General features: G+C 53.9%; 1 protein-coding gene across 1 annotated transcript; it reads right to left on the reverse strand.

The window, feature by feature from the left end:
* Nucleotides 1-7,549: 7,549 nt before the first annotated feature.
* Nucleotides 7,550-12,806, reverse strand: FGF19 (fibroblast growth factor 19). Its single transcript, XM_019755613.2, has 3 exons — nucleotides 12,446-12,806; nucleotides 11,948-12,051; nucleotides 7,550-9,021 (listed from the first exon to the last, which is right to left on the reverse strand). The coding sequence occupies exons 1-3, from the start codon at nucleotides 12,675-12,677 to the stop codon at nucleotides 8,707-8,709; spliced, it is 651 nt and encodes a 216-aa protein (XP_019611172.2). The 5' UTR covers nucleotides 12,678-12,806; the 3' UTR covers nucleotides 7,550-8,706.
* Nucleotides 12,807-15,152: the final 2,346 nt, after the last annotated feature.

Genomic DNA, 15,152 nt, shown 5'->3' on the forward strand with positions numbered 1-15,152 from the left:
TTAAAGTGAAAAACAAAATTCATCAAAGTTTATTGAAAAGTGTTTGCTTATTGGAATTGATTTTTTTTTTTTAATTTAATGTATCTGCAGCAAAATAGCAGGCAGCCTCCAAAACTCACCAAACCAAACCTGACAAGGAGAACTAGAACTGTTAACCTAGTAACACATTCATCTTATTAGGACAAAAAAGGCAATTTAAAAACAAAATGTACCATTTTTTCCGCTCGTGATTAAAGAAGAAACCTGCCAGCATATCAACAGGTTTTGGTACGTGTTTAAAAATAATCTGCAAGTATAGGGTCTTTATCCTATTGCAGACTCTCCCTTTATCCTACAGAATTAGAGAGCTCCGTCTGGCGTCTGGCAGGGGTGAGGTGAGGGTGGCGGGTGGTGGGATTAATGAGATCAGGAGCAATCTTTATTTTCTCCTTGATAAGTTTCTGTATTTGATATTTTTTATCAAGAAGCAAAGATGCCTTTCGTAATCAGAAAGAAGAAAAAGCAATTTCAAAGTCTTAAAAGGACGTCATTAAATGACAACTCCCTGAAAACAAACCTTTCTCTCGTTCTATATTTATCATACATAATGAAAACACAATTGAGGAAAGAGACATTTTTCAGGCTTTAAATCCCAGTTTGAACCCCTGGGGCAGGGAGTCGGAGAATCCGAGTTATGTTCCTTGCAGCATTTCCAGTGGATTTTCCTTTCTCCTTCTTTCCCAAATGAGGCGCTTTGGGAGCCTGCCTGGAAGGGCCATTTTCTACATGCCTCCTCAGGAGCTCCCAGCAGCCAGTGCACAGGAGACCTGGGGTGATGGTCGGGGCCTGGTCTAATCACCAGCCTGCAGACTGGCACTGGCCAGCAGAGGTCAGCCTCCACCCTGCCCAGCCCCAAGGCAGGGGATGGGGGCGGTGAGCTAAGTGGTAGAGGCCAATGCCCTCTGGGACAAGCTCTGAGATTTGGGCCACACCGTGTGACCCCAGCCCCTCAGCAACCACTAGTGACTCATCTTCCTGACTGCTCTGGGATCCACAGGGACAGGCCCATTGCGTCCAACTGCAGGAAGCAGAAAAGGTGGCGAAACAGAGTTAAGTATGAGTCAGACAGCAGTTTCTCCAAAACTAGGGTTTTCAAATTAAATAAAGGTTAAGAGAAAACATGAACGTTTGAATATCAGCAGACAGCAAAACTGCAGCGCTTACTTGGCACAGGGTCTGGCTAGCACAGAGTCGATGCCCAGGGAGCCATAGAATGAAAAACATGAAAGAACGCAGGTGGCCGAGTAGAGCCCCCTGGGTCTTGGGAGGGACAAGGGGTGAGAAGCCAGCGTGGCTGTTTGCGGAGGTGTGTGCCCACAGTCCGAAGTCACCATACAGAGGGTGGCCAGGTAAAGGGTTTTCTTTCCAGAGCTCAAAGTCCTTTTACCAAAAGCAGGAGCCAGAGCTGGGTGCATTTCCCTTCGTCTGTAGTTGAGGCAGTGGGACCACAGAGCAGGCAATGACTGGTCCAGGCCTGGCTGGTCTTCCTCCACAGCAATCCGCTGGTCTTTGCTCAAAGAGGGAGTGAAGGCACTACTCAGGCCTGCTCCTTCCCCACAAGTTGTCCCTTTCTCTGGGGGGAAAGGAACGAGTGTAGAACTCATGACCCCACTTGCAGAGGCTTCAGAGGGTCCCCATGTGGCGGACACCCCTTCCATTCTTCAGAGGGGCCCTCATCTCTGGGCCTCCAGTGTCTGCCTTCCCAGGGCTGTGGCCTCCTCTGGCCCCACCCCTTATGGGCTTCCCCTCCCTGCTCCCGGCAGACCCCCATCCCCCCCCCAACCTCCGCCTAGGGGAGCTCCCTCCTTTCCCTTTGGTGGAGTAGAGATTCCTGCTGGGCTCCTTCCCCTGAGCCCAGAGCCCTGTGGAGCTGGCTTTGCCACTTCCTCCTCCTGCCCTGAACAGCCCCCTCCCCAACTGGAGGGCGACATCCGGAAGGCAGGGCTGGGGCTCCTTCTACTCCAGGGCTGCACCCCGTGTGTGGTCCGAGGCAATAAAGGGTAGGCAGTACCCTTAACAGCTTTGCATTTCCTTTTCAGCTCTGGTCGGTGGGTGGTACTGGTCCAGCTCGCCGGCTTCCTCGGCCTCTGAGATGCGGGCTCCCCAAGCGCGCATTTGTGAAACCCTCTCCTGGGGGCTCGGTTTGCCCGTTTGTGGAATGGGAGGAGTGCTGGTACCCACCTCGCAGCGCTGATAAGAGGATGAGTGCCTGACAAGGGGGCATAGAATAAAGATAATAAATATTATAAATACAGTAAATTCCTGATACATTTTTAATGTCCGGTTGCAGAGGGATGGAGCCTTCCTCTGCCTTCGCACTCCCCAGGGTCCAATATCCGAAGTTCTTTCGCCTCCTGGGGGGCTCGTCTGCCAAGGCGTGCGGGTGGGCCGGCAGACCCCCCAGATGAGCCAGCGCGGGTGGGGTTGGGGGGCTGCAGCCCCGTCGCCTCCGCCGAGCCTGGAGCGGGCTTGGGCCCAGGCGCGGCGCTGGGACCGCGCCCAAAGCCACCGCCAGCCCGCACGGGACCACTTGCGCACCCGCCACCTGGGGGCGCCATTGCGCTTCGGACCGGCTGCCGCCCCACTCATACAGCAGCCAGGGCTCGGTCACCCACTCTTGCTGCTCTTCTGTGGGTGATAGCACATTCTTCTCCTGAACCTCCATTTCCCCACTCGGGCCATAATAATGATGATAAGGACCCACTGTATGTCAGACCCTTTTCTTCCGTTATCACTTGTAATTCTTAAAAACATGCCTTAGAGATGGATTTCACCAGTATTACTCACTGAGGCTGGGGGGGAACGGAGGGGGTTTGCTACCAGCTCCTTAGCTCGCAGCCCTCAGATAACACACGTGGAAAGAACGAAATGTGGGCCGCTGGCAGGTTACCCAGTCCTGAAGGGAGAAGCAGGATTATGGAGCCCTGCCACCAGGGCCCCAGGGAGAGCACTCATGTCTGGCAGCTTTGTCCGGAGACTGCTTAGGTCTGCTGTCCCCCAAGCTCTCAGACTCTTCATTCAGGACTGCATGGGGGTCCAGGGAAGAACCACTGACAGGAAGGTGGTACCCCCCACCAAACCCTCAGCCTGCCTGGGGCCTCCCCCGTGTCCTGTGAGGACAGCTTCAGGTAGGGCAGGGCGCCCTGAGGCAGGGGCTCCCAGCCTGGGCTGGTGACAGTGGCCAGTGAAACTCTGGGTCTGGCGCCATCACCCTCTGTTCTCAGTCTTCCCTAAAGTACACTGAGTTGCAATGGTTACCGATGAGTCTGATTTTGTACCCAAGCATGGGTTAAAGTTTCCCCTGGAGAAATTGAGAGTGCAGCCCAGCGGCCTCTGGAAAGATTTTAAATGTGCATACCATTTAACATAACCATTCCACTCATGTCTTCCCTCTGTAGTGAGTTAAACGATGGCCCCCAAAAGGTATGTCCAAACCCCAATTCCCAGACGTTAGAACCTTTGTCCTTTGTTGGGCAAAGTGTCTTTGTGGATATAAGGATCTTGAGATGAGATCATCCTGGATTACCCACATGGCCCCGAAATCCAGTGACAAACGTTATAACACAGAAGAGGAGAGACAACAGGAGAAAAGGCCATGTGAAGATGGAGGCAGAGACTGGGGTGATGTGGCCACCAGCCCAGGAACCCCTGGAGCCCCCCAGAAGCTGGAAGAGGCAGGCAGGCAGGACCCTCCCCTGGAGACTGCAGAGGGAGCACAGCCCGGTGCCACCTTGATTTCAGACTTCTGGTCTCCAGAACCATGAGCGAATCAGTTTCTCTTGTTTTTAGCCACCCAATTTCTGGAAGTTTGATATGGCAGGTCTAGGAAACCAACGCAGCATGCTAGAAAAAATGCTTGGTGACGTGCACAAAGAGGTGTGTTCAAGGATGTGTTTCTAGAGCATTGTTGGTAATAGGGAAAGCACGGCCCCAGACAGGCCATAGTGCCGAGAGCGCGTCCCTCTGTGGGCTGGAGTCCTGTGCAGAACGGGGCAGGCTAGTTTAGTGGATATGGTCAGAGAGGACTAGATTAAAGTGAGGTAGCAAGCTGAGCAAATTTTGGGAAAGAGATTCCAGTCAGAGGGGACTAAAGACCCTACTGGGGAGAGGAGAGGGCCAGGGCAGGGAATGGTGTGGTTCTTGGGACCAGGGCGGTACCACTGTATGAAGCCCAGTCCCTGAGCTTCCCGGGCTGACTTCCCAGGGTTGGAGGAGGTGACCCAGGGCATCCTGGGCCGCGGCTGGGGAAATCTGATGGGGAATGACCATGGGACGTGATAAGGACTCTCCAGACCTAATTCTGGGACTCTTGCTGGAGCCATTGGTAGGAGAGAACTGTCTGCACTCCCTCCTGAGGCCGCAGGAGGATAGACAAGAAGCCTGCAGCTGCTGGGGGCCATCTTGTCATCAGGAGGGAGAAGATGCCGAAAAACTGAGAGAAGGATGTGCTGATACCCGAGGCCGTCAGAGCCCCAGACCCAGCGTGCCTGAAGCCTGGTACCCCCTGGCCTTTTCAGGAAGGTGATCCACCCCCAAGGGTAACAGCCTTGAGGCAGTGAAAGCATTCTCACTTCACAGGTGGGGAAACAACCCAAAGGAAGAAGGATTCTCCAGGCCGCCCTGCCCCTGGGATCTTTCGAATTCTGCTCTGGGCACTTTCACTGGACAGACTTGTCCAACTGAGTCCCTTTCTGTCCCTGGTCCTCCCTCATTAGTTAACCTCATGTCAGGGGTGTGGCTCTAAAGCTAGGGCTGCCAGATAAAATGCAGGACACTCAGCTTAATTTGAATTTCAGATGAACAATGAATAGTTTCTTAGTGTAAGTATGTCTCAAATGTTTCATGGTATATACTTATACTCAAAAATGTGTTGCCTGTCTGAAGTTCAAATGTAACTGGGCTTGCTGTATTTGCTACACTTGACCACACTATCTAGCAGGGCATGGAAGGGAGATACAAGACCCCCTTCCTAAGATGAGCAAAGGCAGGGCAGTGTGGTGGGGGCTGAGATTCAGTCTCAAAAAAGAATCTTCCCCATCTCCTGCCAGAGTGCCCACATCAGCCACAGGGACAGCCATCTCCACTTTTTGGCTGCCGGGTCAAGTGGAAATGAGGCCTGGACAGCACACATTAACTGTCAACACTCTAGTATGAATTAGTTTACAAAGTTGTGCATTTACTCATACCGTGCTGTAGGGGGAGACTCGCCCCAGGGAGGGAGGTGCTTCATTTTCCCCTGAAGCATTTGTCTCCAGAGCACAAAGAATCGAATGTAAATTGTTTTCCCCTGGATTCTTGGGCTGCACACTTGGACCACCAGGGAGCTCTATAAAACCCTGTGGTCCAGGCCAAACCCATTCCAATTAAACAGGATCTCTGGCGTGAGGCCTAGCTGTCAGGCTTCCCCTCCATGATTTCAATGTGCAGGCAAATTTGAGAACCAGTGGGGATAATGGTTCAGAGCTATGGGTTCTAGGCGTGGTGAGGGCTGTTGTTGGCTGGCAGCCCACTCTGTGCCAGGCTTCTTGCAGACATAATTCCCTTTGGTTCTCCCAATAGTCCCGCAGTGCAGACATTGTTAATGTCACCATCCAAACGAGGATGCAGGCTCAGAGAGGTGGCACGACCTACTCACGGTGACACAGCAGGTTAACGGGCCAGGGATGCATGGCTGGGTCAGCCTGACCCCACAGCCCTTCCACCACGCTGCCGCCGGGCTGTGCATGGGTGAGTGCCTTCTCCTCTCTGGTCCTCCACTCCCTCATCCATGAAAAGAGGGGTGAGGATGCTGTGTCAGCGTTCATCACGCCGCCCTGCCCATCCAGGTCTCAAATTAGTATTGTCACCTGGCGGGGCATTAAAGAGGGGGGCCATCATAATGGGCAAATGGTGGGCGGGGGGGGTGGCAACCTGGGCACTCTGGGTGTGTCCTCAGCGTGAAAGCCGGTTTAGAGCGTGCGGACCCCTTGCTGTGGGGCGGGAGGCACCTCATGAAACGGCCTTCATAGACTGTAAGTGACGTCATCGTAACAGGGCGATGTGAGCCCTGGTGGGCTCCATGGCGAATGAGTGAGCCGGCACTGTTCTCGTGCCATTCTCCTCCCGGCCTCATCCCTCAGACAGAGGAGAACGCTGAGGCTCAGGTAGGTCGATGGGCTGCTCCTGAGGGAACAGCCAGTAAGTGCGAGCCCTGGTGAGTCCCCCAGGCAGCCTGTGGCCCCGCCTCCACACTCAGCCACACCACAGTGGTGGCCTGGACGGTGAGGAGGTGACTTTGTGGTTTTTAGGCTATCAGAGAACAGTTTGGGGGTTTGGGTTTTTTTTTTTCTTCCTACTTTTTATTTTGGAGGAATCATGGATTCACAGGAGGCTGCAGCATTCAGAGGTCCTGGGTCTCCTGGGCCCAGCTTCCCCGACTGGTTACACCTTAAGTAACTGACAGTCTAGTGTGTGTGGGTTGTCCTCTAATCTTGTGTACATTCAATGCAGCCACTGCAATTAGGACACAGAACCAAGTCAGCACCAGAGATCTCGTCCTGCGGCCCCTGTACGGTCACGTCTGTGCTTGTCCTCACATGTTGGATGTAGGTCCTCACTGGTCACCCCATATCGCCCCCTACCCCCTTCTTCCTTACTAACAGATCCCCTAATTAACGCTTGCTTCCCCAGCCTGCCCTGAGCTGGGGCGGCCCTGCGACCAATCCTGTAACCAGAAGCTGCTGGCAGGTCCTGAGGAAGTCTCGCTTTCCAGAGGTCAATGCGGCACTGATTCTGCTCCTGGACGTGAGCACACGGCAAAGGCTCAGCTGCCACGTGAGACCCCAAGGGAAGGACGGAAGACACCGAGAGCATCACGGGGAACAGACCCGCACACCGTCATGATAAACACACTACCAGTCGGGGGTGATTTTGCCCCCCAAGGACATGCAGCAACTTCTGGAGACATTGTTGGTTGTTGCAATGAGGGGGTGCGACCAGCTTCTAGTGAGCAGAGGACAGGGATGCTCATCATTCTAGAATTCAGGACACCTGCCCCCAACAAAGAATTACGTGGCCCCAAATGTCAATCTAGACACCCCAAGTTAGGCCACTGTTATTGGCGTGTGTTTTCTGCAGTTGACAACGCTCCTGATACAGATGCCATCCTAACCACTTGGCCTCCTAGCAGAGGTGGTCTGAGGAAGCCGGCACCCAGGCAGGGAGGGCACCTGGGCCCGCACCACCCTTCTCCTCCAGCCGGTTCACCTAAGCCTATCATTTATTAACCCATCTGAGTCTCCGCTGGGAGCAGTATGGCAACCATCAGAAGCTTAAGGAACAGCATCAGCAAACACACTGGGAGGGGCTCCTGTGCCGCGAGCTGCGTCTCCTTCCTCCCCTGCCCCTCCCTCTTCCTCCAGCTGGATAACAGAATGCACCGTTTGATACAAATTCCACTTTAATGTAGAAAAACCAAACTCAGGTACACACATAAATACACCTTGGGGGTATAAATAAAGTAGGGAAATAAAGACATGTGCGTATCAAACAAAATAAATTAGTCATAAATACCACGTTGGAAACTAAGTGCTGGGAAAACTCAATGCCCCGCTGCTTTCACCTGTCACCAGCAAGACTGGCTTCCAACCTTCCTTTTCCTGGCTTCTGAGTGAAAGGTTCCGGGAAGCTGTCCAGTCCCCTCGCACAGAATGACGTGGTGCAGGGGCAAAGGGCCGGGAAATGGAAACAGCTTCTGCATCTGTTCTTTTCAGGTCAATATCCATAGCGTTCAAAAAGGAGCCAGAGCCCCCAACGTGACATGGAGAACTAGGGTGGGGGGCAGGTCTGTAGGGTTCCGTCTCAAAGGCCCTCACGAGAAACTCCTACTACCTGGAAACCAAACCGCAGCGTGCAAGGAAGGGCTGCTGGGACTAGCTGTCTTCATGTCCTGTCCCTCTGAGCGGGTGGCAGAATGGCTGTTCACTTTAGGGGAACCAGGCTGAGCCTGGCAAGTGGTGCCTGTGTGCAGGGTGCTGGCTGATGGAAGACGACCAAGGAAGTAGGCACACTGCCAGGTCGTCTGGTGGAGGTTATCTATCCCAGAACCAGCCATCAGGGGGCGCTCTCAAGATTTGCCCAGGCTGGAAGGGGGCTCTGGGCTCCCCCTGCACATTGGTTGTCCTAGAGGGGCCGGGGCAAGGCCAGCGGCTTGAGATCTGGATCAGTTCTCACATTTACCTGCCATTTCAGAGCTGAGCACCTGTGAAGGTTTTTAAATGACTGGCTTTTCTTCTGGCTGCCCCTGCTAGAAATGATGGGAGAGAACTGCAGAGATTTTCAGCGTGGCATATGAACTTTCCCAGATAGGGAGTTCCCTGTCAGTGGAGGTATTCAAGCAGAACTGGGACAGCAGGTGTCCAGCAATGACCAGGGTGCGGGGTAGGGAGCAGGGGTAGCACCTGGGTAGGTGGAGAGCTTACAATTTCATGATCATACAAGTCTATCTCCTAGAAACTGGCACAGCCAATGTCCAACTGTCTATGTACAAATTCTAAATGTTTCTTCCTAAAGCTAAATAGCACATGGGCCCAGGATTGTACTTGTAAAGCATGGCCAGAGCCCGCTCTGCAAGCACCTCAGACAGGCCTGGGGTCCTGGCCCCTAGGGGCAGGGGAAGGCCAGGGCCTGTTATTTCTGAAAGCTAGGACTTTCCACTAGCCTCAGTTTGTGGGAGATTCCAAAAGGGTCCATGCTGTCCGTTTCCAGGGGTGAAGAAAACGTGTCAGCTTCCAAATGGTCCTCGAGGTTTTCGGGCTCCATTGGGCTCCTGGGCAGCATGGGCAGGAAGTGGGACAGGGGCAGAAAACCCCTATCCTTGTACAGTTGCCTCTGTCGGGCACTGCTCAGGGAGACTGGGAGTTGGTGCTTCTTGGACCAGTACACATTGTAGCCGTCGGGTCGCATCTCCTCCTCGAAAGCACAGTCCTCGGCCGAGTACTGAGGCTGCGGAGAAAACAGACAGCCTGTGAGCACCAGTGGGCGCCCCCCATTCCGGGTGTGACACCGCCAGAAGTAGAGACCCACACAGGAGGACATTTGTGGTACACACTGCCACTCGGCCTGCACTATTAGTCGTGTGCGTGTGCATAGTTAGAGGTTATAAAGTATGCTATTAGGTATTTAAAGTCCGTGTTTTATATATAAACTTATATATAAAAAATATTTAGCATAATGTAATGTATGTTCACATAAAGTATATAGAAAGCATGTATTACATCAATGCACACACTGAACATATATTACATTATAATATACATTTAGGATTGTTTACCATTTCACTTTATTTTTTAAGGTTCATTTTATTGTTCAATTGCAGTTGATATACATTATATTAGTTTCAGGCGTACGACAGTGATTAGACACATAACTTACAAAGTGAGCACCCGATAAGTCTAGTACCCATCTGACACCATAGCTGTTACTATATTGACTATATTCCCTACGCTGTACTGTAATCTTTATAATGCATTTATGTTAAAACTAACAGTAAAACATATACACTAAATATATATATATATACTTTATATATAAATTCATATACCTTTATACTTTAACCTTTAACTTTACAAACACTTCAGGTATATATTTCATGTTCGACATCTAAATGTCGTTTTTACATTGATTCTTTACATTTTTCACAAAATCACGTCACTTTTTTTTTTTTTTTAAGGAGGGCACAGCTCACAGTGCCCCCTGTGGGGATGAACTAGCAACCTTGGTATTAGCACCACACTCTAACCAACTGAACTAACCGGCCACCCCCACGTCACTTTTTAAACTTAGTCTTGTTCTGAGCAACAGTATCCATAAAATCAGAGGTGTGATATGCACACGTGCGTCCCTCTCCTTTTAAGTCTTGACATTAGTAAGTTCCCTGTATGCCACTGGCACTTTGAGAAACACAGCGAAAGTGCTATCCTTCAGGATAACATCTGGGGCCCAGATTAAAGAATCTAGTCCCCATTTAGATCCAAATAACAGCGATTCTCAAGTCTTTTCGTCTCGTGCCTTAGTGAGAACCAGCAGCAGCAGCCCCCCCTCATTCATTTGCAGAGAGCCTTCCAGGCAGCCAGCCAGGATCAAGATAAAGGCAGCCCCCTCCCCCCCGGCCCAGGACAGCGCCTGCACCCAGCAGGGGTGGCCGGAAATTTGGGGGGAAGGAGGAAAACCAGTGCCTGGTCCCAGACCATTCATAGTTGATTGAGAGGTGCCAGCGGGTAGGTTGTCTCCCACTAGTGTCATTACCCTTGGACAGAGAGGACGGCCCAAGGCAGGGAGCCAGGAGGGCTGGGCAGTCAACAACCCCAACAGGCACCCAATCTCATTTCTGCCCAAGCCTACAAAGGTCGCTGAACTGCAGGTGGGTGAGCGCTGTATTGATAAGGTCCTGATAAGGCCGGTGGCCCAGGCACCGGGATTAAGCCACCAGACAGCAGGAGGGGGAAATGCAAATTGAAGAACAAGAGAAGTAAAACCAAATGGTTGGATTATTTGACTCTGCTGCTCCTTTGGGAGAAATTAAGCATTTCAATGCTCTTCTCCATAGAGAAAATTATACTATTTCAAGTTTCTAAGAAAATGTGGAATCGGTTAAAAAAACAAAAACAAACAAACAAAAAAAGCAATTCAATTTTATGCTAAGCCATGCCTACAGGATCAAGAGGCAGAACTGGATTTTAGGTGGACACCAACCCCCCAACCCAAGTTTGAATTAGGAGAAGGGTGGGTTAGACCCACCAGCCCCAGGAGACCCTCAGGATTATAGCAGCCCCCCCCCCACATAAGTAAATGTCACAATAACAAAAGTTGCCACTGCGGATTTGGAGTGGCTCTGGGTGTCAGCTTTCAGCCAGCTGACCACCTCCTTTCTTTGCCTCCATTCTTGTCCTTCCACGCAGGACTCCACCATAAAACCTGAAACAGGCACTCGGGATAAATGGAATAAACCTACGCCAGGGCCACAGAACAATTTTGAGACACTAAAAAAGATTCGTGCTGCCGGGGGAAGCAAGGCATCTGCATCTTTTCTGGGGGGGCGGGGCATCCCCCCAGGCTTAGTCTCTCCCACGCCTGCTCCTCCAACCAACGGAGCCCCTGGCCCAGCGGGACTGCATTGAGGCCCAGCGCCCCGCCAGGACCTCACACAGCCTGCTCCATGCGACCCCGGCGGCGCGGGAGGGGCAAGGCTCCCTTTGAACTCCCAGCCTTTGTTCCCGGAGACCAAAGACCCAGCATCCGCACACTTCCTGCCCTGAGCCTTCCATGGGTACCCGGGCCATTCCAGCCCGCTCAATGGCCTCCCCAAAAGGCATCTGCAGTACAGGTGAGCAGGACACGAGGATGAGAACGAACTGGATTATTCTGACGCGCCTGCAAAAAAGTTTTTCTAGTAGACAAAAATTAAAACATTTTTCTACATTCCCAAAAGTGATTTTTTTTTTTTTTTTTTGCTGACTTGTTTTATGACTTACCGTTAAAAAATAAGATCCAAGTCGTGGGTCTACCCTCTTTCTTTCTTTCCTTTTTTTTAGTACTGCGGGGAGGGGAAAGGAGGCGAGGACCACCCAAGAACAGGCCCAGGCTGAGAAGGCCTGAGGTAGGTTTTCCTGTTTAATATCAGAGAGACCCAAGTAACGGATTTCCTCGTCCGATGGGACGGCCTTTGGCTCAAGTGGAAATGCAAAGGCGGCTCTCACCCATTCTGCATCCACCCGCTACCTCCGTAGAAAAATGTCGTTTAATCCGCCGGAGCAGAGGAAGCCAGGGACCTCTGGATTCGGTCCAGGGCGTCACCCTCCCCTGCAGGCCCCCACCTGGGGACAGGCTATGTCCCGCGCGCCAGCGCATCCCTTCCGGTGGTCACACCTACCAGCCCTAGCAGCCTGCCGTCGGCTCCCATGCAGAGGTACCGGACGCTCTGCACTCCCTTGATGGCCACGTTCCGAAGGGCGACTGCCCGGATTTCCATCAAACCTGGTTCGAGGGAAGCAAAAAGCTTCAGGCGGGACCCGCGGGGCCCGTAGATTCGGTCGGTGCACCAGCCCGTGCCCCCCACTCCCCCAGCTCGTCGCGCGCCTGGGGTCTCGGGGAGAGGGAGTGGAACGCCGAGGTGCCCAAACCTGGGGTTCCCAGGAGTGAGGGGTACGCGGAAGCCAAAGGGGGGTCAGGGGAGGGTGACGCATGAGTGCGGAAGGTTCGCGCACCCGTGACCCCCCCCCCCCAGTTCCTCTCGCTGTCTGGGTAGCTGGGGAGGGAGCAGAACTCGAATGTGCCAAATCCTGGCGTTTTGGGGAGTGGAGAGCCGAAGGAGTCGAAGGGAGTTAAGGGAAGGGGCGCTGGGCAGGAGGGAGACCCGGCGGGCACTCACTGTGCACGCTCTGGCCCCGCGCGCAGTCCACTGCGCCATCGGCGCGGATGCGCAGAAAGCAGCTGGAGGGGCCGTGCGGCCCGGCGGTGTACAGGTGCCTCAGGCGGATGGACTCGCCCCAGCCGTAGTGCACGTGCGGCCCAGGGTCCGAAAGAACTAGGGGGCCCCCGGCTGAGGCCAGCCAGAGGGCAGCCAGGACCAGGGTACGGGCCACAGCGCACCAGCTCCGCATGGCACCTCTCTCCGGCTCCGATCGCAGTTTGGGCGGCAGGGCTGCGAGAGGCTGAGCGGCAGCAGGGACGCGCTGCGGGGCTGTGCGTGGCGAGGTGGGCAGTTGGCCGCGGCAAGCCGTGCGCTCTGGGTGAGCTGCGCTGCTGCTCCGACGGCGCGGCAGCTAGAGGCTGGCTGTCTTATATAGTGCGTCTAACCCTCGCGGCGGGTGGGTGCCCGAGACACCCGAGCATTTCTTATCGGGATTGCATCAGGCCCCCGCCTCCCCTGCACACACCCACTCACACCCCGCCTCTGGCTTCAGCCCCCTCCCCGGGCCCCGCCTGTGTGACCCCGCCCAGGCCGCCGGGACCTAGTAGTGAAGGAGGCCCTGCTTCGCGGGAAGATTCGGGGGAGCTCCTCCCCGCGGCCAGCGCGGTGGCGGGGCGGTGGCGGGGCAAGCGGCCAGGTCGCTCTAGGCTGCGCGAGTTGTATTTTATAAAGCAATAAAGGAGACGACGGAGCCCCGCCCCCAGGCCACACGGCTAGCTGGGGCGGAGGCAGGAACCCGGGGACCAGAGATTGGGAAGCGCTGAGCTTCGCATCCCTTACTCCCAGTCTGTGAAAACCTTGCCTCGGCTTTAGGACCCTCTCCCCTTAAAAGCCCCATTCTCTCCCTCCGGGGAATGTGCCAACCCTCCTATACCCGGACATAAAGTCGTCCTTCAGAAATAATTTCCCCTGCAGCTCGTACCCTCTCACGTTCTCCCAGCTTGTGTTCTCGCGATCTCTGCCCCCCTCCACCCTCAACCCCTTTTATCCCTGTAAATTGTACCCCGACGGGGGTCCGGGCGGGATCTCCGCCCTCGGAGAAACAATGGGGGCGTCGCGCGGGCGCCGCTAGATGGCGCTTCAGCCCGGGTTTCGGTGTCTGCGCTGCCGCGCCCGCGGAGCACCCGGGAGACAGTGCCCGGCCCGGCGGTCGTTGCGAAGGGGCCTTTGGGGACAGGGTGGGCTTGCAAACTGCAGACTGGAAAGCTGACTTACCAGCTCAGGCCCGGGCACGCCTTTGTTTCTGAGGTGCCTTTTGTCGTTGGTCCAGTCTTTCGATCCCTGAGCGCAACGCAGAGGTCGGCGAGCGCCTCACCTGATGGCGAGTGGAAGAAGTTACGAGCGCTTCTAGCGTTCGGGACCACACCAGGTGGGGAAATTCTGGTCACTCAATGAAGTGGCTCCTGCAAACCAGATACCTTCTTTAATGATGCTCTGAAAATGGAAACAGTGTCCAGAGAACGCCATGGCGGGAAGACAGGGGTCTTCCCAGGGGGCTTTGGCTCAACACTGATTCTTTTTCTTTATTCCTCCACCCACCCACCCCCCAACTTCTGGGTGTAGGTCCCCAGGAGGCAGGTTTTAGGGAAAAGCCACACTGGATCAGAGTAAAGACGACGGGAGGGCAAACGGTGGAGACCCTGAGAGAGAAAGCAGTGCCAGGCCTAATGAATTTCAATGAGTGAAAGCCATGTTCACACCCCAGTCAGTGACTGGCGCTAATGACGGAGCGCACAGAGAATGTCACCAGGAAAGTCTTTACAAAAAGACATCATCTCAAAGGCTTTATAGATCAGGGACCCCCACGCTGCGTGTCTTGATTCAAAAAGCCGCCGCTTTCTGTTAAATCTAATTACTTCCCCCCTGTGGCTTTAAATCGACGGCGGCTCCTATTAAACTTAATTACCCTCCCCTGCAGCTCTCATTTTTAAAGATCTTGGATAAATGCAAGGCCTGAGTAGGATGGCAGGGGCTGCACTGGGGGACACGCCCCAAATCAGGCTGGGGGATGAGGGGGGACGCCAGCCTCTGGCTCCACCCCCACCCCTCAGCTGCCCCTCCTAGGGCCATGGTGGGAAAAGAGAGGCTGCTGTGATCTGGAAGCTGAGGAGGATAACAAGGCCGGCAGCTCCCTATTTTCTGAGCACTTTATTGTGTTCTCGGCTTAAACCCCCATAAGAACCCCCATGACATTCTGCCCCCCCTACATTTAACAGATAGGGGGCCCTAGAAAAGTGACAGAGTGACACAAGGTTGCACAACCTGTAAATGGTGGGCCTGGAATTTGAACACAGGTTGTCAGGCTTGTAAATCCAGGCCATGCTTCATCTGGGGGAGGTGAAGTGGCCTCCTAGCAGGGGCACAGGCTGCAGGGTCAGAGCCTCTGTAGCACAGATCACCCAGCCACTCCCTGGGCAGGTCATGAATCTGATGGGCCTGTGGCCTCCTCATGCCTGCTTTCAGCCTTGTGCTGGAGTCATGGGTGAGTGGACATAAAGTGCCTGGGGTATAGTTCATGAAGAATGATGGCCGTCCACCAAGGGTCTGTCTGTGGTGTGTGTCATGCAGGGACTCAGCTCCCGCTCCCCGCACAAGAACACAGGATATGGTGAAGCCAAAAAGGAACACCAACGGAGCCATGGATAGGGAGTCATACCACCATATT

The sequence above is a fragment of the Rhinolophus sinicus genome, linkage group LG06 (assembly GCF_036562045.2).
Source record: "Rhinolophus sinicus isolate RSC01 linkage group LG06, ASM3656204v1, whole genome shotgun sequence".
Classification (NCBI taxonomy): domain Eukaryota; kingdom Metazoa; phylum Chordata; class Mammalia; order Chiroptera; family Rhinolophidae; genus Rhinolophus; species Rhinolophus sinicus.